Source organism: Archocentrus centrarchus, unplaced genomic scaffold (assembly GCF_007364275.1).
Source record: "Archocentrus centrarchus isolate MPI-CPG fArcCen1 unplaced genomic scaffold, fArcCen1 scaffold_26_ctg1, whole genome shotgun sequence".
Taxonomy (NCBI): Eukaryota; Metazoa; Chordata; class Actinopteri; order Cichliformes; family Cichlidae; genus Archocentrus; species Archocentrus centrarchus.
The window spans coordinates 2,622,682-2,638,749 of record NW_022060256.1 but is presented as its reverse complement, the minus strand read 5'-3'; the positions used below and the strand labels follow the sequence as shown (position 1 = coordinate 2,638,749).

General features: G+C 42.7%; 1 protein-coding gene across 2 annotated transcripts in view; it reads left to right on the top strand.

Annotated features, from left to right (window-relative positions):
• LOC115776074 (formin-binding protein 1-like) overlaps positions 1–9,762 on the top strand; it is a 54,569-nt gene extending 44,807 nt beyond the window's left edge. The window contains exons 15-19 of one of the 2 annotated variants that reach the window (XM_030723690.1): positions 5,382–5,527; positions 5,662–5,798; positions 6,321–6,479; positions 8,950–9,021; positions 9,131–9,762. In XM_030723690.1, the coding sequence (XP_030579550.1) occupies positions 5,382–5,527; positions 5,662–5,798; positions 6,321–6,479; positions 8,950–8,978 (471 nt within the window). In that variant the 3' untranslated portion in view covers positions 8,979–9,021; positions 9,131–9,762. Of the gene's footprint in view, positions 1–5,381; positions 5,528–5,661; positions 5,799–6,320; positions 6,480–8,949 lie in introns of both variants that reach the window. The other variant, XM_030723689.1, reaches the window with a different exon arrangement.
• Positions 9,763–16,068: the final 6,306 nt, after the last annotated feature.

The window sequence follows — 16,068 nt, the reverse complement described above, 5'->3', positions numbered from 1 at the left end:
CGTGACTGGGAGGAATGGCCTGCCTGATCTGAACCCGATTGGTATCTTGTTATTGGACTTCTGTGCAAACCACAGTTTGTCCATAATAAACACCATGTTTGAACATAAGGATGTCCGTAAGTGCATGTGGCACCAGGACACCCTAGGTCAGAGGTCAATGATTGATTTTATAATCATATCATCAGATCTGCAGTCATATGTTCTGGACACTCGGGTGAAGAGAGGAGCTTAGCTGTGAACTGATCACCACATGGTGGTGAGTTGGATCAGGTAGGTGGGGGAGGTCTGTGAGATCTTTAACTCCCACCTCTGGCAGAACTTCAGCAGCATTCCAAGGGAGGCTGAGGACTTTGAGTGGATTATGTTCCGCACCTCCATTGTTGAGGCTGCTGCGCAGAGCTGTGGCTGCAAGGTGGTTGGTGCCATCAAGCTAAGGAAGGAGTCCTAGTGGGCTTGGTTGGCCTGTGTGACTCTGGTAGCAGCTGAAGAGTACCAGCAGGCCAATCAGAACGCAGCTCGGGCGGTGACACCCAAGCAAAAACTTGGGTGTGAGAGGAGTTCGGTGAGGCCGTGGAAAAAGACTTTTGGATGGCCTCAAAGTGATTCTGGCAAGCCATCAAGTGACTCAGGAGAGGAAAGTGGTGCTCTACTCACATGGTTTATAGCAGGGGTATTCAACTGGCAGCCCAAGGGCCAGAACTGGCCCATCAGTCATTTTGGACCGGCCCACTGCCCATTTACTTATATTATTAAATAAAAATTTTAAAAGAAGCTGTGACTAAACTGTAAGCACGGCATGTAGTTCACACTCCTTACAGGTGGTGGCGGTAATGCACCATAGATTACCAACTGCCATTAAACTCAAGAAGAAAAAAAAGAAGAAGAACGGCATTTTATCAGTGTTGCTGGCGACTGTCACTAGAGCTAGCGGCTTTTCAGACCCCCCTAGCGAGTTTTTCCCTTAAAGCAACTAGCGACAAATTTAGCGAGTTTTCTCGGTGATGTCGGCGACTTTTGGAGAGTTTTTGTGTTAACCTGAAATCCTCCACTATCGCCGTGTTTTGTGTACATACAGCCTTCGTACTGCGTCCGTTCAGACGCTTTGGCATCGCCCGGACCCCCAAGAGTACCGAACTGTTGGTATGTACCATAAGTCACGTGACCTTAATAGCAGAAGTGAGTCTGATCGTGTCCTCGTGAACCAGCCAGAGGATACGACGCCACATTGAGCAGGTGAGAGCGTTGCTGTGATACATCAGCATATATGTCTATGGATTCACAAATCCTGCTGACTGAAGGATGGAAGTTTGTTCATTCAGTCTGTTTACATGTTTGTTATCTTACACAGAAGGAAACACTGTGGTGAAGTCTGCTTCACTGCAAACTGGCTTTTTAAAGAATCAGTCAGCCTTTTACAATTTTTGCTCTGTATCTTTTCTGTTTACATTTTAATAGCACAGCTGCGAGTCTTTTGTTATGGAGAAAAAAGCATTAATTTTTGGGGGGAGCATCATTATTTAAATAAGCCAGTGGTTTATTTTTGAGCAATTTCTCATGTACGTCTACAGCTGAATGTTAATAAAAGTGTCTGTGTGACATTTGGGACATGTAGCTTTGACTCAGAAGGGCCTTTTTGTTTATACCTTTGGGAAGAAAAAAATATCAAGATATATTTCGTATATCACCTTTCAGGTAAAAAAAATCGAGATATTATTTTGGTCCATATTCCCCAGCCCTAGTAGTTCTAAACATATTTAGGGTGTTTTTTCTTCACTTTTTGTCTCTCCAAAGATGTTGTTCCTCTCTCCTACAGCCTCGATTGCAACTAAATGCAAATAACCAATTACGCAAATTAGGTGATGATGTCATATAGCGACTTCTAGCGACGTTTAGGACATCCAATAGCTACTTTCCTTGCTGAGGAGTTGGTGGGAGGCCAGACAGTAGTTTCTAATGAAAACATGTTGCATTCAAAAGAGAAGAGACGTAAGGTGGACAGCGAAAATAGAAAATTTAACGACAACTGGACCAATAAGTATGCACAAGAGTAAGTGTCCCGAGAAATGTGTGGCCCACTGGCAAATAGCCTCATGACAATTTGGCCCATAGAAAAATGTAGTTGAATACCCCTGGTTTATAGTGTGGGAGGAGCGCTGCTGATTTCAACTGAGGCTATAATTGGGCGGTGCAAGGAATACTTAAAGGACCTCCTTAATCCCCTTCTGTAGTAAAAGCAGAGTCTGGGGACAAGGGGGACGACTCACCCATCACTGGGGGTGAGGTCACTGAGGTGGTTAAACAGCTCCTTGGTGGCAGGACCCCTGGGGTGGATGAGAGTCTCTGTGGTTTCCTGAAGGCTCTGGATGTTGTAGGGCTGTCTTGGTTGACATGCCTCTGCACCGTCGCATGTAGATCTGAGGCGGTGCCATGACAGACTAGGGTGGTGGTCCGCATCTTTAGGAAGGGGGAACAGAGGGTATGCTCCAACTATCGGGGGGATCCCACTCCTCAGCCTTCCCGGTAAGATCTATGCCAGGGTGTTGGAAAGGAGGGTATGTCCGTTAGTCGAATCTCAGATTCAAGAGGAACAATGTGGTTTTTGTCCTTAGCTTATCCAGTCTACTTTTGTTTTGTGGACTTGGAGAATACATTCGCTCACATTCTTTGGGGTATCCTGTGGGGTTGCTGTGGGAGTATGGGAGGTGCCTGGCCCATTGTTGCAGGCCAGTCAGTCCCTGTACAACCTCAGCGAGAGCTTGGTCCATACTGTTGGCCATAAGTCGGACTAGTTTCCAGTCGGCGTTGGACTTTGCCAGTGTTGCCCTTTGTCATCGATTCTGTTCATAATTGTTATGGACAGAATTTCTAGATGAAGCCAAGTGGCGGAAAGCTTCTGAAAGGAGCCAGCTGAGGTGATTCGGACATCTGACTATGGATGTCTCTTGGGCGCTTCTTGGGGGAGGTGTTCTGGGCATGTCCTACTGTGAGGAGGCCCCCAGGGCAGACCCAGAACACGCTGGAGAGAACACCTTGGGACTATTCTTGGGCTATTCATAACAGTGAGACTCTGAGCAAAACTGAAAAGTTTAGCTATTTGAAGGATCCACCGGACCCATCCTTCAAATCTGGGCAAAAGGACACATTCCTCGACCGCATTTGGAGGAATCTTCGAATTTGGACAGCCTTCGTCGCCTCGCTGTGACGTAATCGGCCTACAAATGTGGCCTTCGAAGGATGCGGCCCCTGAATTTGGACACAGCTAATGTGAGCACCACCAAGAGAAAATAATTTGGATGACCATAGGACCTAAAAACATCCAAAGTTGAACTTTGAATTTCAGAATATTTCTGTGGTGAAGAGCTTTCATGAATTTCTAGTAGGGATGTGCCGATCCGATATTCAGTATCGGTATTGGGTCCTGGCCTAAATTACTGGATCGGATATCGGAAAGAAATAAAAAATAAATCCGATCAGACCCACATTAGCTCCATTACAGTTCTCTGGTGTCGTCTTCTTCTTGTGGGTCTGCAGTTGAACAAACCAGCTTAGAACTGCATTACCGCCACCTACTGGAATGGAGTGGGGGATCAGGAGTTAGAAAAAAAACCCCTCCTCAGATTCTATAAAGTTCTCCGTCGCTGCGACGGATTCCCTTTGACACAGTGATCATCGCTGACATGTTTTTCCATGCCTCCACCACTCTCTGTGTGTGTGTTGTGTGCGCTGTGCTGAGAATTTCAGCTGTTATTTTTTTTCTCTACTTCAGCTCCCACACCCTGCTAGCAAGCGCAGCTATTAGCACTAGTGACCATCCAGTACGGGAAGGATCCCTTCCCTGTCAAAATATTTTTTATACTTTAATTCCTGATTAGTGACTAAATATAGACGTGCAGTAGAAACGTATTTAGGAGAATGCTTGTGAATATAAAGCATTACAAGATAACGCTCACGCAGCCCCCAGTTTTTCAACATAAGCACTGGTCGTTCACATTTCCAAATATATGCGACTTGGATGTGATCTGTGTGTGAACAGCAGACAAACCTGAAAGTGTCCCGCATGCGTAGTAGAGGATGCAATAACGTCACATGTAGCAAGCGCACTGAATGTTTGCAGAAGTCGCACGTTTTCCTTCCCGCGTCCGCGTAACGGGACGCAGAATAGTGACATTTGTAGAGTATCAATGACGTGCAGGTCGGATAAATGCGACCTGGCCATACACACTCAGGTCACATTTGAAAAGATCGGATACGTGTCGAATTTAGGACCACATATCCAAGTGGCCTGGGTCGCACTTGAAAAAATCCGATCTGTGTTGTTCAGACTGGCATGAAAAGATCAGAAACAGGTCGCATGAGGGCGAAAAAATCGGATTTGGGTCACTTCAGGCTGCTTTTGTAGCTGCTTCATCCACCCTGTTTGTTTCGCACAGGGAAAAACTGCAGTATGGAAGTTAAAATATGCAGATGAACTGTTAATACGAAAAAAGTATTTCTTATCCAGTTACTCGGGATGGAATAATCGATAGAATACTCGATTGCTAAAATAATCAATAGTTGCAGCCCTTATGAAATTTGCAACATACCATAAGCCAATGCATCACCTTCTCACATAGGAGCAACAGGATTCAGGTGATAGAGCGATTATTGTAAGTAAGTTAAGTTTATTTATATAGTGCATTACACAGACAAAAAGTCACAAAGCGCTGTACAATAATTAAAACACAATATCAACAAAACAAAACAAAACAAAAAAAGAACAGATTAAACACCATGTTAAAACATAACCTTACCATATTAAAAGAAAAAGAATAAAAATAAAGTAATCAGAAAGCCTGGTTAAACAGAAAAGTTTTCAGCTGTTTTTTAAAGGACGCCACAGAGTCAGCTAAACGGAGATGGAGCGGTAAACAGTTCCAGAGCTTTGGTGCCACTGCCTGAAAAGCTCTGTCCCCCCTGGTCCTTAGTCTTGTATGTGGGACAACTAAAAGATTTTGATTTGTTGTGTGAGAGACTGTTGACTCACCTAAAATTGATCCAGGCATTTAAAAACAATTTTTAAAAATAATAATACAAAAAAGATCGGATTTGTATCGGTATCAGCGATATCCAAATGTAAAATATCGGTATCGATATTGGACATAAAAAAAGTGGTATCGTGCCATCCCTAATTTCTAGCATGACAAAACACATGTGAAGAGTTGTGTGATTGAATTTTTTTTTTTATACATTCTGTACTCAACACACACTGTAAACATACTCACTACAAACACACACTGGGTTCAGTTTGATCTACTTTGTGTCATCGTATTTGTAAATGAGTGTTTTTTGCATGTCTGTGTGTGTGCGTGTGTGCATTACTATGTTTCTGTGTGTGCGCACAGGTATGGCTGTCAGAGGCTGACAGCAGGTTGTCTGATCACAGCACCAGGAGACAGAGTGGAGGTTGTGGGTTAAATTCAATGGCAACAACGCCAGGCAGCAGCAGCCTGAAACAGCTGGATAACCGCAGCCCAGCAAGCAGAGAGAGGTACTTTTTGATTATTATTAACCATTATTGACATTTATTATTGGTGTGAATCACTCCAAGTGTTTTTGGTTTTTAGATGTTTTCAGATCTTCCTCTCTTCTCACCTCTCTGTGTCTCCACCTGTCTTTCCTCAGTCCTGATGGCAGTTACACTGAGGATCACAGTGCTGAGCTTCACTTTAAGTCTCGTAGTTCAGAGTTTGATGATGACTTTGATGATGAAGAACCGTTGCCAAGTATTGGAACCTGCAAGTCTCTGTACCCATTTCAAGGTACTACTATATTTCCTCCGGCAACATTTAAATAACAGCAGCCATCACTTTACATTGAAATGTAAATTCTGACAAATTTCATCAACTGTAAACCCAGCCAGTGGTTTGAGATAAAAAAAAATAATCTTAAAGCATAAAGAAAACTCCAGCTGAACAAGGCTGAAGAGCAATGAGAGATCAGAGAGAAAAGGAGTAAAGCAAACATTGAGCAGGTAGGTTAGACCAGTAATCACATAACAGGAACAAGTTATACACACAACACAATTGATACAAAGTTAATGACATGTAACATTTTTATATAAACTACCAAAACACCTACAACCTACTGCCAAACTCCTGCAATCCATCACAACACACACAAAGTGTGTGTGCTGATGATCAGTTACTTCCTTTCTTTATTTGGCCCTTTGATTAATTAGTCAGCTCTGATTGGTTCTGAGGTTGCTGGGTCACTCTGGTGGGGTCAGGTGAAACAATTCTGGTTCTCTTTGGTCTCAACATATTGTTATTGATTGTCTTCAGGTCAAAATGAGGGCACTCTGTCAATGGTGGAGGGGGAACTACTTTCTGTGGTGGAAGAAGACAAGGGTGACGGCTGGACCAGAGTGCGCAGGAACCTGGAAGAGGAGGGATACGTGCCAACCTCCTACATCAAAGTCTTCCTGGACAGCAGCGCCAAAGGTGCAATGACCTACATATGATCTCTAAATGACTTTTAAATTACCTCACCTGATGACCTCTGTATGACCTGTATCTGAGACCAGGTCAGGTCAGATGACTTCTGACCTTTGACTTATGAATGTCAGCATGCTGGTTGCTATGATAACCGCAGCCTTCCTCGCTTTGCTCTGCCTGTCTGTGTGCTGAACTCGACCTGCTGCTGTTTCAAACGTCGCACCTGTGTGACACACCTGTACACCTACAAGGCAGGTGTGTCTCCTCTCAGGCTCTGTGCTAATTTACAACAACAATTATCTTAAGGTGCTTTTGGAAACAAATTTATTGTGAAAGTTAAAATCTTAAATTGAGGAAAACAAAATAACTGAAATATTAAATCAATTGCAAGGATCAATACTTCATTATCATACCAGAAGATATAATCTGTAATTGGATTAGTATCTGTCATTTGCAGATTTGAGTTTTTATTGGGGGGGGTGTTGTTTTGTTTTTAATGTTCTGAAGATCATTTCTTAAAGGGGTAAAGTCTGTAGCTGCCTGCTAGCTTAGGTTCTAGCATTACCTCAGCCTTTAGCTCTTAGCAAAGCCTTAGCCACTGCCACTGTAGCAGATTTCCTGAGGTTTGGTGATGGTATGCTTTGTCGAGTGCAAGTCATCAGTTAGAGCAAATTATTAAAGTTTGTCTAACTACTAGATTTTACTGCCACTACAAATAATCTGAAAGCAAATCTATTAGCATTAAATTTAGCTACACACTGGAAGCGATTTGCAACAACATGTGACCAGAGACTGTAGAAAGGGGATGACATTACACAACTTCAAGCGACTATGGTTAAAATAAGTGTCAGCGATGGGAAGTGGACCAAGATAAACCCAAGATAAACTTTTCATTACTTCCAGCTGAGCAAATGAAGTGACTACCAATCAGAGGGAAGAATACCGTTGGCTGATACATGACCTGATAGTCGATACAGTAGAGGTTCACCTGGGCAACCGGAGCCTGGAATTTCTTTATGTGACCAGCTGTCAGCTTCGAAGCGCACACAGCAAGAGTTCAAACTGTTGCGCTTTCATTCAGCCATAATAATTCAGCAATTGAGTTATTGATGATGCCTTAACCCTTTAACACCAGGCGATCTCCGCTGAAGCACCGGTTTCCTGCCCTTAACTAGCCGCAAACAGCTGTTAAGACGTATTGTATCACCGCCGAGTCGGCTGATCTAAGGAACTTTGATCACCTGGCTTTTTACCGTAACTCTGCAACTGTTTGTCCTATTGAAAAAATTCAAACAGTACCTGAAAGCTCAGAAATTGCACTTCACAGTCATATAAAGGTATTACAGTATTTGTTGCTGGAAGTCCACGAATGGCGGCACTTTTGAAATACGGTGTGCCACAGCTGATACATTGGGAGTAATTAAACAATAAATGAACTGAAAATTTACATCACTGATTCAGTGTGTTCTGTTTCTTGGTTTTGTGCCTGCCGAGAGACAGGGAGACATTTAGGGATCACTTCTCCATCATCTGTCACGCTTTCGGTATCTCAGTGACCGTGCAACATATTGACTTCAAACTTGGAGGATAGATTCAAATTCACACCATAGATGGATCTACTAAAAATCTCGGGACAAGTTAAAATCTTGGCCACCTTGGCCTGAAGGTCAAGGTCAAAGGTCAAGTTTTTGTTGCGTTGCCTGCCAAGAGCCTTAAGGATCACTTTTCTGTCTGTCTGTTCATCATGCCTTCAGTATCCCAGTAACCGTGCAACACATTGACTTCAAACTTGGAGGATAGATACATATTGAAGAGTACAACTGCAGAGCACAAGAGCCATAACCCTACCTCCTCTTATACTGGTTTAATCACTGTCATCAATCTTTCCATCATTCATTCGTCTCTCAGCTGTCTCATCTCTGTATTCCATACGTCAAATATCTTTATCAATTTTGAATGAAATGAACTTCATATATAAAATATAGACAATTCTATGCAGCACCTATTGTAATCCATGTGTAAAAATCAACAGCTGAACTCAGCATTTAATCACTTACTTTCATATACATGAATATACTTTCTGACAAGACTTTGAGCAGGCGACATACGTTATTTGGAACATTCTTGTTATTTTCATATTATCATTGACAAAGTTGCCAGAGTTCGTCGTCATTGTTTAATGTGCTGATTATTTTCTCACTTGATCAATGATCTGAAAAATAAAAAACGAGTTATCAAAACAGTGGAGGAGCTTCAGTTGGTTACAGAAACAACAACTATTATTATTGTTATTAAATTATTAACAGGTGTTATTAGTAAGCTGGAGCAGTCTGATAAGTTTAGTTTCAGTGAAGTTCTCAGCAGCAGTCTGACCTCCTGTCTCACTCCTTCTGTTCTAACATATCTACCTGCCTGTCCACCTGTCTTTCTCTCCTCTCTCTCTCTCTCTCTCTCTCTCTGTCTGTCTGTCTTGTAGGCTTTGTGCAGAATAGTCGGCTAGTCTAGCGCAGTTCTCGACCAGTGAGGACGTCTCTCCACAGGAAGTGATGTAAGAGCTCAGAGGAGGTCCGGTAACTGCTTTTCATTGGACAGTTTCACTTTTCAGGATCTCAACCAACCAATCAGCTGGCAGACTGCTTTCTCTCTTTTTTTGACAGATAAAAACCTCAGAAACCAATCAGTGATCAGTGAGAAATCAATCAGATTAGAGATCCATGAGAAACCAGAGGAAGAAAAATCAGAGTTCATCAGTGAAAATTGGTACAATGAGAGACAATTGTGAAACCATTTAGAAATGATTCAGCGCTCCAAACAGTCCATTTATCATGAATGAACTGAACACTGACTCGTGCTTGTGATCAGTGATTGAAAAATTAATTCTCATCTTCAGATAAATTTTATGTAACTGTTCATATGAAGACTGAATGGACAGTTTGGTGTGTTGGGCTCACCGTGATCATTGTGACATCACTGTGGACGTGGTCTCTGTAAAGTGTGACGTTTAAACAGACAAGTCGACTGCATGTAAATACAAACTGTAGCTGCAGGTGTAGCCCTGCTCCCTGTGGACCTGTTGATATTAGCTCTACCCCAACCTGTATCAACCCTGCCCCTTCCATTAGCCTGCTTGTTATTGACTGTGTAAAATGTGAAACTTTTTTATTTTATAGTGAATTATTGATCAATTATTACTATTTTTTCTTTTTTTATTGAGACGTGAGACTGCTGATCACGCTCTTTTCAACCTCCTGTATGTTAAACTTTCAAAATAAAGTACACTCAGAATCAATATGGTGTCTGTCTTCATTTATACTGCTAAGAGTCACACCGACCACCTTCTACTTGTGATCTCTGATCCCTGTGAATTATGACCTGGACACTGAGACTCACCTGGATCATAAAGGACTCAGCTTGGACAAAGTATGTATTTTTATCCTTTTCCTTAAGTTGGAGTTAATCTGCTAGCAAATAAAGGGAAACAGAAAATGATTCAAACCAAGAAGTAAAATTACATCTGATCACATCAGCAGATGCTTTAATAAGCTGCCAAACAGCACTTCCTCTCCTTGGATAAACCTGTCAGTGTTCCTCAGGTAAAGATAAATATTTTAGAGGTTTACAGACCCTTTTATCCAACCACCAAGGTCCATGGGATCTTGCATGAATGGTGACACTGTTTTCCAGAAATCTGATTGGACAGCAGGCAGTGTTTTTATACCTATTATCTAAAACACAAGCTGCTCTGGTGTAGATGAAACCTTTTTGATTGAGAAATGTTTATGACATGAGACAAAACTCGGGGCCAGGCTATGGTGTGCAGTGAGAGTGAATGAAAATGAACAAAAAACTAAACTTTGTTCCAGGTGATGGAAAAGCAAAATACAGAGTCCACGAGGAGATTATAACCCAAGACGAAGGAAGGAAATATAATTCAAACATTTACTCCGACAATGACTAATGGAAAGTTGTCACTGCAATTACACAAGGGTAATCAAGGAACAAGGAAAGATGGAAGAGTTCAAAATTTCTGCAGTTCCACTGCAGGCAGGACCTTTGAATTCAAACCCACCAGTGAGAGTGATCAATTTCAAATGTCATCATTTAAGCAGCACTTGAAGTTACCGTGCTAAGTCAAGTCTTTGTAACTGACTGTAAAAAAAACTTCTTTTAGGGGCTTGGCACTTGCAAAATGGTTTATAGAATCAAACTCATAAATCATATTCACCTGCTTTAAAGTCCATGAGCATCCCAAGAAGTTGTTCTACAGACATCTTTTGTGTTCTTAGTCTTAAAAATTTGGTGAGGGGAGCAATATAAAGAGGTTGTTTCTGCTTTCCTCCAAAAGTCCTTGATGAAAATACTATACTATATTAGGCAGTCACATGGCGCTTCTCTCACTCAAATGCTCCCATATCAAATTGTGTTTATCTGCTTGATGTGAGAAGACTTGTTTGAAAGCAGATTAATTTTCCTATGATTTAATGGTAAAATATGGTCTTTTTCAATTGAGCCAGTCATTTCAGAGTTTGAACTGTGTTTCTACTAGGGATGGCACGATACCACTTTTTTATGTCCGATACCGATACCGATATTTTACATTTGGATATCAGCCGATACCGATATAAATCTGATATTTAAAATTGATCCAGGCATTTAAAAACATTAACTAAAAAAAAAAAAAAAGAAGTCAACAGTCTCTCACACAACAAAATCAAAGTCTTATAGTTGTTCCACATACAAGACTAAGGACCAGGGTGGGCAGAGATTTTTAGGCAGTGGCACCAAAGCTCTGGAACTGTTTACCACTCCAGCTCCATTTAGCTGACTCTGTGGCGTCATTTAAAAAATAGTTGAAAACTTTTCTGTTTAACCAGGCTTTCCGGTTTCCGACTTTATTTTTATTCGTTTTCTTTTAATATGGTAAAGTTATGTTTTTAACATAGTGTTTTCTGGGGGTGGGGGGTGATATTGTGTTTTAATTATTGTACAGCGCTTTTCTGTCTGTGAAAAAGGCTATATAAATAAACTTTACTTACAACAATAACTATCACCTGAATCCTGTTGCTTCTGTGTGAGAAGGTGATGCTTATGGCATGTTGCAAATTTCATTAGGGCTGCAACTATCGATTATTTTAGCAATTGCTTATTCTATTTATATTGATTACCCAAGTAACTGGATAAGAAATACTTTTTTTTTTCGTATTAACAGTTCATCTGCATATTTTAACTTCCGTACTGCAGTTTTTCCCTGTGTGAAACAAACAGGGTGGATGGAGCAGCTACAAAGTTCTTTTTTCTTCACTTACTCATCAGGTGGTTGATGAAGGACCTTCAGCTGTTTCCCAGTAAAGGTTACAGGGGGTTACAGGGACGAAAAGGCTTCTTTTGGACACTAGAAAAACATTTCCTTCTGCTCCATCTGAGCGTGCCGGCTCCGCCTTTTTCCGCTTGTGCAGACAGACTGCACGTAAATCAGCTGCTGTTGCATCATCAGTGTTTATGTTGAAAAACTAGGGGCTGCGTGAGCGCAATCTTGTAATACTTTATATTCTCAAGCATTCTCCTAAATACGTTTCTACTGCAGGTCTATATTTAGTCACTAATCAGGGATTAAAGTACAAAAAATATTTTGACGGGGACGGGGTCCTTCCGGTACCGGACGGTCACCAGTGCTAATAGCTGCGCTTGCTAGCAGTATGTCCGGGAGCTGAAGTAGAGAAAAAAATAACAGCTGATTCTCAGCACAGCGAGCACAACACACAAACAAGGCAGAGAGCGGTGGAGGCGGAAAAACATGTCAGCGATGATCGCTCAGTGTCCAATGGAATCCGTCGCAGCGACGGAGAATCTGAGGGGGTTGTTTTCTAACTCCTGATCCCCCACTCCATTCCAGTAGGTGGTGGTAATGCAGCTCTAAGCTGGTTTGGTCAACCACAAACCCACAAGAAGAAGAAGATGACGGAGCCCTGTAATGCAGCTAATGTGACCGAAACGTTATTTAATGTATTGGATTACATTTTTAAAATTTCTTTCCGATATCCGATCCAGTAGTTTAGGCCAGTATCGGACCGATACCGATACTGAATATCAGATCGGCGCATCCCTAGTTTCTACGGCAAACCGTACAAAATGTTTGGAAAACTTTTTTGTGTATGACGTAATTCAATAAGGAGTGATCATAGGAAGGAATTTAAAATGCCATCACTGACCCAGATATCTTAGTTAATTATCGGCCAATCTCCAACCTTCCTTTTCTCTCAAAAATTCTTGAAAGAGTAGTTGTAAAACAGCTAACTGATCATCTGCAGAGGAACGGTTTATTTGAAGAGTTTCAGTCAGGTTTCAGAATTCATCACAGTACAGAAACAGCATTAATGAAGGTTACCAATGATCTTACAGCCTCTGACAGTGGACTCATCTCTGTTCTTGTCCTGTTGGACCTCAGTGCAGCTTTTGATACTGTTAACCATAACATTTTATTACAGAGATTAGAGCATACTATAGGTATTAAAGGTACTGCACTCCAGTGGTTTGAATCATATTTATCTAATCGACTCCAATTTGTTCATGTAAATGGGGAGTCTTCTTCACACACTAAGGATAATTATGGAGTTCCACAGGGTTCTGTGCTAGGACCAATTCTATTTACATTATACATATAAATTTTCATTGTTATGCAGATGATACTCAGCTTTATCTATCGATAAAGCCAGATGACACACATCAATTAGTTAAACTGCAGGAATGTCTTAAAGATATTAAGGCCTGGATGACCTCTAATTTCCTGCTTCTAAATTCAGATAAAACTGAAATTCTTGTTCTCGGCCCCACAAATCTTAGAAACATGGTGTCTAACCAGATACTTACTCTGGATGGCATTACTTTGGCCTCCAGTAACACTGTGAGAAATCTTGGAGCCATTTTTGACCAGGATATGTCCTTCAATGCACATATTAAACAAATATGTAGGACTGCTTTCTTGCATTTGCACAATATTTCTAAAATTAGAAACATCCTTTCTCAGATTGATGCTGAAAAGCTAATTCATGCAGTTATTACTTCTAGGCATGACTATTGTAATTCATTATTATCTGGCTGTCCTAAAAGCTCCCTGAAAAACCTTCAGCTGATCCAAAATGCTGCAGCTAGAGTACTGACAGGGACTAGAAAGAGAGAGCATATTTCTCCCATATTGGCTTCTCTTCATTGGCTCCCTGTTAAATCTAGAATAGAATTTAAAATTCTTCTCCTCACCTACAAGGTCTTGAATAATCAGGCCCCATCTTATCTCAAAGACCTCATAGTACCATATCACCCCAATAGAGCACTTCACTCTCAGACTGCTGGCTTACTTGTGGTTCCTACTTAAGAGTAGAATGGGAGGCAGAGCCTTCAGCTTTCAGGCGCCTCTTCTGTGGAACCAGCTCCCAGCTTGGATTCAGGAGACAGACACCCTCTCTATTTTTAAGATTAGGCTCAAAACTTTCCTTTATGATCAAGCTTATAGTTAGGGCTGAACCATCCCTTAGTTATGCTGCTATAGGCCTAGGCTGCTGGGGGGGGGGGGGGGTTCCCATAATGCACTGTTTCTTTTCATTCATCTTATTTAAACAATAGGGTTAGGGTTAGGGTTAACCCTAACCTTAACACCTCCCGCTGGCCGGCAACCCCCGTACCTTTACCCCCCGCTGATTCTGGTGGTACGTAAACGACTATATCCGTCTCAGGCGAACTAAAATGCGGATCCCCGTATGCTGACGAAAGCTGCCGTTTACTAGCGGCGCCCGCGTCAGTATACGGGGACGAATATGCTTCTTTTCGTGCAGTGTGTTGTGCTTTCTTGACCAGTGAGTTTGTGTTTATTGTCCATGTGAGGTCTTCAGTGATGTGTGTGCTCAAGAACCTGAAGCTGGAGACTTGCTCCACTCTGTCCCCATTTATGAGAAGTGGCTGATGTTCGTACTGTTGTTTCCTGAAGTCGATGATCATTTCTACTGTCTTTTTGGTGTTCACTGTCAGGTTGTTACCTGAACACCAGTCAGTCAGTCTCTGAACCTCCTCTCTGTAGGCGGTCTCATCACTGTCAATGATCAGCCCTACCACTGTGGTGTCATCTGCAAATTTAATAATTGCGTTGGTGCTGTGGCCTGGTACACAGTCATGTGTGTACAGAGAGAAGAGAAAGGGGCTCAGCACACAGCCCTGAGGGGCTCCAGTGCTGAGCGACAGGGTGGTGGAGTGATGGGGTCCCATCCTGACTGACTGTGACCGGTCTGTGAGGAAGTCCTGAATCCATAGGCAGATGTTGTGCTGGAGGCCGAGATTGGACATCTTGGAAAACAGTCTGCTAGGGAGGATGGTATTAAAAGCAGAACTGTAGTCCACAAACAGCAGCCTGGCATATGATCGTCACCATTCTAGGTGTAGCAAGGTGGTGTGGAGTGCAGTGCAGGTGGCATCATCTGTTGACCTATTTGCCCTGTAGGCATATTGGTGAGTGTCCAGGCTGGGTGGGAGAGCTGCCTTGATGTGACTCAGAACTAGTTTTTTCCGGTGTCGGAGCCACCGGCCTGTAGTCATTAAGACAGGTGGCCTCCTGCTCTCTGATGGAGACGGTCGCATTCTATCTCTCTCCCTGCCCTCCCTATCGCTCCTGCTTGCTGCTTGCTGTAAGAGCGTCTCTTACACACTGTCCGAATAAGAATAAGATTAAGAGCATCATGGATCTGGCAAACTGGGCCCTGAACACCATTGATCGAATTTTCTCCACTATGAGATTGGGGAAAGGGGAGCCTGCGTGTCCGAGTGGAACAGACCCAGTCGGATATGTCATCGATTCTTGGAGTTCGTGGAGACCTGTGTGCCTCTCAGCTCTGGAGATCGAGGACGTTGAAGACGTCTACATATTCAGCTATTTGATAGCAGTATCTCTTCTGTTTGGGCTCGGAGGATACCTGATTTACCAGGAAATTAAAAGAAGATCTGGGCAGCGGTTCGACATCAGCCGAGGCTGCAGTCCCAGGTGGATGGGCTGTGCAGGGCCGTACAAACTCAGACTCAAAGCCTGTTGGACCTGAGCCATAAAGCAGACGGGTAGTCCAGCTGAGAACGTGCTCGCAGGCGAGAGGGGTTCGATCTGGAGATAAGGTTCGGTTCTGCACGGTGAGGACGGTAACAAATGAATTTGGAATATTGGATTTACTGAATGGGTTCCCCAGTGAGACTGAAGGTTGTTGGAAAAAAACATGCAGCCTGTTCCAAAACAACATCTGCATTATCAGGAATTCGGCTCCCTAGCCGGCCTTGGGCTGGCAATCATATCTCTCCAGGACAATATGTGATGGTTGCTCTTCCCCTCTGCCCTCTCTCTGATTTTTGAAGCTGGATCTGGTGTACCATGGCCGCTGATGAACTTCCATCACTATCAGTGAACTGTTTTGGCTAGGAGCTGGCATCTGGCTCCACAATGCCCTGACCCTCTCGTCTCCGTCTGCATCCCCTCCTGCCCCCCTCCTCCCCCACCATATTGCTATCCTGGCTTTAAATGTGCAAATATGCTTTGCTAAGGTGGTTTTTTGGATCCTGGTATGGTGCT